This window comes from Hyperolius riggenbachi, chromosome 4 (genome assembly GCF_040937935.1).
Source record: "Hyperolius riggenbachi isolate aHypRig1 chromosome 4, aHypRig1.pri, whole genome shotgun sequence".
Classification (NCBI taxonomy): Eukaryota; Metazoa; Chordata; class Amphibia; order Anura; family Hyperoliidae; genus Hyperolius; species Hyperolius riggenbachi.
The window spans coordinates 422216244-422223226 of record NC_090649.1 but is presented as its reverse complement, the minus strand read 5'-3'; the positions used below and the strand labels follow the sequence as shown (position 1 = coordinate 422223226).

General features: G+C 42.4%; 1 protein-coding gene across 2 annotated transcripts in view; it reads left to right on the top strand.

Moving 5' to 3' along the window:
• Positions 1-6983, top strand: part of KIZ (kizuna centrosomal protein) — a 211252-nt gene that overhangs the window by 51602 nt on the left and 152667 nt on the right. For both annotated transcript variants that reach the window (XM_068232433.1, XM_068232434.1), the window contains exon 5: positions 2427-2694. In XM_068232433.1, the coding sequence (XP_068088534.1) occupies positions 2427-2694 (268 nt within the window). The remainder of the gene's footprint in view (positions 1-2426; positions 2695-6983) is intronic.

Below are 6983 nucleotides of genomic sequence, written 5' to 3'. Positions count from 1 at the left end.
TTCCTTTAATCTGATTTATTTTCTTGATTCCTGCGGACAAGTGATGTCATGTTTGCTTACAAAAAAAACCTCTGAGGGCTGTTTTATCTCCGGAAGTAATAAAACCGTTCAAACATCCCTAAGGACTGGTTCAGACGGACGCTTGCAGAGCGTTTACTGCCAGCGTTCGGGGCTTGGCGTTAAACGCTCCCATTCAAGTGATTGGGAGCGTTTGTACCAAGCTTTTACGCGCGTTTGCACGAACGCGGCGTTCGGGTCCCGATTTTCACTGGCGTTCAAGGAGCCCCTGGAAGCTACATGTTGCTTCCAGGGGCGGTTAACCGCGATGGGTAATGTCCCCCTAGGGGAAGAAAAAACGCGACCGCATCCTAACGCAACACGAATGCTGCTGAAAGCCCGAACGCATTGCCGCCGCGACGCCAACGAACGCGACGCCTCCAAACGTCCGTCTGAACCAGCCCTAAGAAAGAGAAATCAAAATTATAAAATATTACTAGTAAAACAATAACATTTTGTGATTAGACAAAGCTAGTAAAGTAATATGATAAAAAAAGAAGCTATACTAGTTATGATTGCATCTATGAAAAATATCTGCCACGCTGGGCAACCATTGAGTACACCAGGTTCTATGTTTTCATACAAATGATCTGAATAATCTGGTCAAAAATGAGATAGTTAACTAAAAAAGGATTTAATTCCCCAGAAATACCATTTAGCGCTTGTTTCCTCTACATACGGATTCTGGATGCAGAAAAACTGACTCCAATGAATGCCTGTTTCCATTTTCGGCCTGTTTCCACTAAACACGATTTTTCTGATGCAGATTTCTGCATCATGCAGCCGTTTTCCCATACAATGAAAACGTTAGTGGAAACAGACCCATAGGCATTGATTGTAGTCAGTTTTTTATGCATTCAGAATCTGATGCAGAAATCTGCAACATGCCATCCTTAATTTTTCTGCATCAGAAAATTTGCATTTAGTGGAAACAGGCCCATAGGCATTGATTGGAGTCCGTTTTTCTGCATCCAGAATCCGTGTGTAATGGAAACAGGCCCTTAGGGTACTCGATGATAAATGGATTCTTCACATTCTGCACAAAAGGGTACTCTGATGCATTTTTTATCATCACATACGCTAGTAGTTTTTACTCCAGTAACTGAACATCAACAGTGGCTGACCACCTTGCGCTGCCTTTGTGATCATTATGCTAATAATATTTTGATCCCATATTCTCTTTCCCTAATGATCTAGTGGAGCTTTTTGCACATACAAGCTCCACAACTTGGGATTTATGTTGTTATATCTGTTGCATTGTTCATGTGGTCATTTTATTGCGATGTTTTAACTACTGTAAGACCGCTCCATGTCAATGGGCGTGGCCGCGGCGACAGCCCCAGGACCACCTAACGCCAATTGGCGTCAGGTCCTGGAGCCGGCTACTGAAGTAGATCGCGCGCAGGGTGCGTGCATATCTCCGTTTCGGGGGCGGAGCCGCTCGGGAGACTGTTAGACGGCGTGATCGCCGTCTATTTACATGTACAGCACTGCGATCAGCAGCAGCGCTGCACTGGGGACAGCCATGTGACACGGCTGATCGCTATGATTGGCTGGCTGGGGGGAGGGAGGGTTTGAAATAAATAAAAATAGTAAAAAATAATTAAAAAATACTAATATTTATAAAAAAAAAAAAAAAAAAAACACTGGGGGAGGAGGGGGGGGGGGGGGCGTGGGATCAGACCCCACCAACAGAGAGCTCTGTTGGTGGGGAGAAAAGGGGAGGGGGAAATCACTCGTGTGCTGTGTTGTGCGGCCCTGCAGCTTGGCCTTAAAGCTGCAGTGGCCAATTATTAGCCTGGTCTTTAGGGGGGTTTACCACTGTGGTTCTCAAGTGATTAATCACTTATAAAATATGAACATTCTGTAATTGTGGGTTGCTATGGTTGTCAACAAGAGGCTGTTTATGCCACTTTTATGATGAATAAGTAGTTTTGTTTTTTTTAAAACATGTTATAGTATGCTTCATTCAGCATTCAATTGTAATGTACCTATTAGGTTTCACCATAGGGCATATTTTCTGTTTTGGATGCCATAGTTGCACCTGTTAAGATGTGCCAGCATGGGTCTTCTTTTACACTACAACTCACAATGCGATTCCGATTTTCACTGGATGCTAGCGACTCGAGAAGAAAAATGCGACATGTAGGACTTTTTTATTTAACTAAAAAAAAAATTGGAATTGCATGTAAAATTGCATCAAAATCAGAATCTAAATCACATGTAGTGTAAGAGTTTGCAAGCTTTAAATTATCGTATTTTTCCTCTGAGGGATGATTTGAACATTTACCAAAACTCACAAGTCAGCATGGTGATAGTTTTATGGTTCTCCAGTATATAAACATTGTCCCATTTATGCCATTCTGTAGGTAGTCCTTCATTACCCAAACAAGAAGATGATGATTTTTTTAACAGCAGCAGTGACCTCACGGTGTCCATTACTGACTCAGAAGACATGGCTGCTGATGACCTACTTGACACCATAGATGGAAAAGAAGAGAAAACTACAGTTGCTCGGGTGCCTAAAGAGGACATTGTGTCATGGATGGCTAATAAAATACCCTCAAACCAAGAGCAGCAGGGTGCAACAGACCATCATTCGCATGGGAGGTCATCATCAGTCTCTACAATAAGTCAGTAAGTAAAAAAAAAACCCAACAATCTGGCATTATGTTCCACAGGTGAAATTCTGATGATACAAATGTAAAAGCTGATGTTTCTGATAGTTCTTGTCTTTCCCCATTCATATATTCTAACCTCATCATCACACTGAAACATAGTGCAGTGTTCTCCCCAGGCTCTTTTAGCTGGGTGCTCAACCCGGCTAGTTTTGGTTACCACCCAGCTGTCATCGGCTCAACTCCACCTTTGCTGTAGGCAGAAATGTGCAGAGAAGCACTGGCCCTGCATGCTTTCATCTCGCCCCACCCGGCTACTTTTTCATGCCACCCGGCTGGAAAAAAAATTCTGGGGAGAACACTGTAGTGGTATCAGATATCTGTTATTAACAGATTAGTAATCACAGAGGCAGCCTCACACTTTAGATCGCAAAACGCTAGTGTTTTGTGCTGGCGATTTTTGATGTGATTAACGCATATATTTCAGTGGATATTTTTGTGGGTTTTTTTTAGCAATCGCGTTTGAAATACATTGCAATCACTCAAATAACGTTAAAAAATGCTGCATGTAGCACATTTTGTGTTTAGCGTGAATCGTGGCTGTGAGATCACTGCGATATAGTTAACATTAGGCTAGCTCTTTAGAAAGCGCTAGCGTTCGCCGGCGATTCAATGATTAGTGGTAAAGTGTGAATGGGCCCTTAGGCTGTGTTCCCACTTGAGCGGAAGAATGGACATTTTTTGTCCGTTCTCTGCTTCACAGTGTACGGCTCCTATTAGGCTGTTCACACTTGCAATGCTGCATAGGATCTGCGGTATCTGTCGCTGTGCAGTCCGCCATAATCCCGGGCACATGAATGCGTTCCCCCATATGGCATATACCCCGGGCTACAGCCGGACCACAGCGGACCATAGATCACCTACTGGCTGCACATGACCAATAGCGAATGGGAACAGAGCCTAATGCTGGATACACACCATGCGTTTCCGCGTTCGATGCGGCCGTTGATACGCGTCGATTCGATTATTTCCGACATGTCCGATTCAAGCTTCGATGGATTGTTAGGTCGATTTGCCATACTTTACATGGCATTCGACCTAAAAATCATCGAAATTCGTTCGGAAATGTTCGGAAATAATCGAATCGACGCGTATCGACGGCCGCATCGAACGCGGAAACGCATGGTGTGTATCCAGCATTAAAGAGCTCCCATTCTTTTCTTTCTTGCTATATTTACATCCTGTAGTTGGTATATCTGCAAAAAAAACAGCACAAATAAACATAATAAATGTAGCTGCCAACGTCAAGTCTGCAGAATTAGACCATCTATAGTCAAATCAGCGCTAGTAGATTCTATATTGTTTTTCACCACTACACTGAATGAGAAATATGCTTTCCAGAATCATGCAGACCCAAGTTATAAGTTCTCAAAAGTTTTACCTATCAAGATGACACTCTTCCATGAATCACCAGTAGCCCTCTTCTCATATGGTTCTCCAACATTCAGAGTGGAGTGAGGCATGTCATAAAAGATGATAAATGACCTCTAAATGCATACCGTAAAATCATGAACTTTATTAGCTCGACCAGAGCATCACAGTTATCACATCAATACTAAAAACTCTCACTTTCATACGGGTCCTCATTACTGCAACCAAGAACACGAATAAGCATAAAAAGTAGTGAACAGCACTACTGTCCACTCCTGCCCTGCTGTATTTAAATCCTTGCTGAAACTCTAGATCTTATAATAGAGTGCATTGCTGCTGGGAGAGTCTTCCGATAGACCGCAATTGTCCACACAACAGAAGTACTGGGGTTCTGCTTCTTTGATCCAAAAGTAATCTAATTTTAGTGTTTGCTGCACCTGTGGACTTGAGACCTCTTGCCAGCCAAATAAGATGATATTGATGCCCCCCCCCCCCCCCCCCCCCCCCCCCCCCCCCCCGGTCGCCACCTCTGGCTGCAGAACTCCACGCCTCTCTACATCCTCCCAATACTTTCTCCTTCCAGAGAAAAGAGGAGAAGGGAGTATCGGGAGGATGTAGAGGGTGGTGGAGTGCTGCAACCAGAGACAGAAAAAGACTGTCTTTGTCCCCGGGCGTTGAAAAGCCTAGCTACGCCTCTGCAGATGTTATCAATTCAGTCGATCTGACGGGAAATTGCATGGTGTGTACCAGGCATAAAACCTGCTAAAGCTCAAGCTAGTTAGTTCACCATATCAGGCATGTGCACAGGCATCGCAAGCACTTGGCTGAACATTGAATCAGCTGGTGGGCAAGACGATAGGATCCTCACCTTCAAAATCTGTGTATGAATCAGGCCTTTTGTTTGAGTTTGATTTTTTTTGTAAAATACACATTATACTTTTATTCTTTTTTTTTCTAATATATAATTATAACATATATATTTTTTTAATACCTCATTTAATTTCTTTGGGGACTTTATCAACATTGTCTTTATTTTTCCCTCTCTGAAAATGGATGTTTTGTATGATAATTTTTTTTTTCCTTGTAGTTATATTGTATTTTCCAATGGTTATATTTACACTATGTAATGACATCAGGATGTATCCAAGGCAATAGATATGCCTGTTCATTTTGTGCATCCTCTAAATTCGACTGGAAAGAAACATGGGTGGCTAATGTCTCCCTGCTGCCCCCTGCAGGATGTCGCTGGAAACAGTGTTCATCTTGCTCTATGGCAGGTGTGCCCTAGTGGTTTATATGACTTTTGGAACGAATATACATTCTTCATTAAATAAGAAAACTGTCAAGTCTGCTGACGTTTCACATATTGTCCTGTTTTAGAACAAAAGCCATAATTTAAGGGATGTGTCCTATTTACATTTTTAATAAAAGCCCTGACAATCATTGTGGGAGTAAAATATAACTGCAATGCTTGTGTTGCCAAGAGAAAATTGCACCCCCCCTTCCCTTCTGCTGTATAGAAGAGGGCCATGCACAGATGCATTGTCTGCCATAGAATGTTACAGATATAATTCAAACTGTCAGCTTAATCAGACTGTTTCCAGGAAGCAACCTGTAAAAGAGTAGAACCTCTTGTTTGCTGACCTCTGAACCTGAGCCTGCTGCAGATTGTCATAAATTCTGTTCCTCATTCTGCTAGTGTCCCTTCCTCTCCCTCCTCCTTTATTATTACTGTCCCTTCAAGCAGCACCCAGCAAGACCACCCAGACATAATCACAATGGGGGAAAATGAGCTAGCTAGCCAAATAAAGGTTTGGTGGGACAAGTTAAGGAAGCAATGAAAAGCTTCACTTTGCAGCACCAAGGTTATATTCTGGTTTTGTACACCTAAAACAAATAGCCCATTGGGGCTGGCACAGCTGTTTGCAAACTCTCTCTCCTTCGTCTTCATTTGTGTTGGCAGACAAATTTCTCCCATCCGCATGTGTTTATCTGTCTCATTTTTATTGTACGGACCAAAATGACGGTTTTATAATTCCGAAACCAGGAAATCGGCTTCAAAGCCAGTCAGAGTTGTGTGTGGCTGCCCAGATATCTGATTCTTGTAGTGCTTTTTTTATGTTAAACCCTACACAAAGCAGGCGGGCTGGAAGTAAAGGCTGAATGGCTATTTACAACGCTGTAAAAAGGATTAACAGATTTCTATTGTCACCCTGTTTAAATCTTAATTTGCATTATTAAACAACTGAAGCCCTCACCAAATCCTCATTTGTCCAGCACCACAAGTAGATGTGTGTGTCTGCAGGTGGTCCCGAGATCTGATCTCTTACCGAGAGATAGCCGACAGGCTGCGCCTCGTCGCTGGTCAATTGTTTGGGCCTCTTAAAGGCCCTGGTGGATGCGCTGGGAATTACCCCTTCTCTTCTGCCAATTATTAATTATCAGCCGGCCTCTTTATGCGTGAAGGATTTGTGCATTATGATCCTTTATCATATTTTTGAGTAAACTTGGTTCACGACAGGCAAACATATTAGGATTTTTAAGTCCACTTGAGAACAAGAGGCCTACACTAGAAATCCATATGGCTTCTATACCTCTTTATGGATGGGGTGGGTTGTGCGAGTTGTATCTTGTAGAGCAGTCTTTATCAACATTATGATGGTATGTACACCCTAATGAAAGATGGTCGGTTCCTAATGTCCCCTTGCTCTAGTGACATTATCTTTAGTACCCACAAACACCTTTATTAGCAGTGCAACTTTATTGTCTAGAATGTTTTCTTAGTATTCTGCTCTGCTTTTGAGTAGACTAATAAAAACTAAATAAATATTCTGTTTTTACATGGCTTAATCTTTATAGTTATAATAAGGAAGTAAC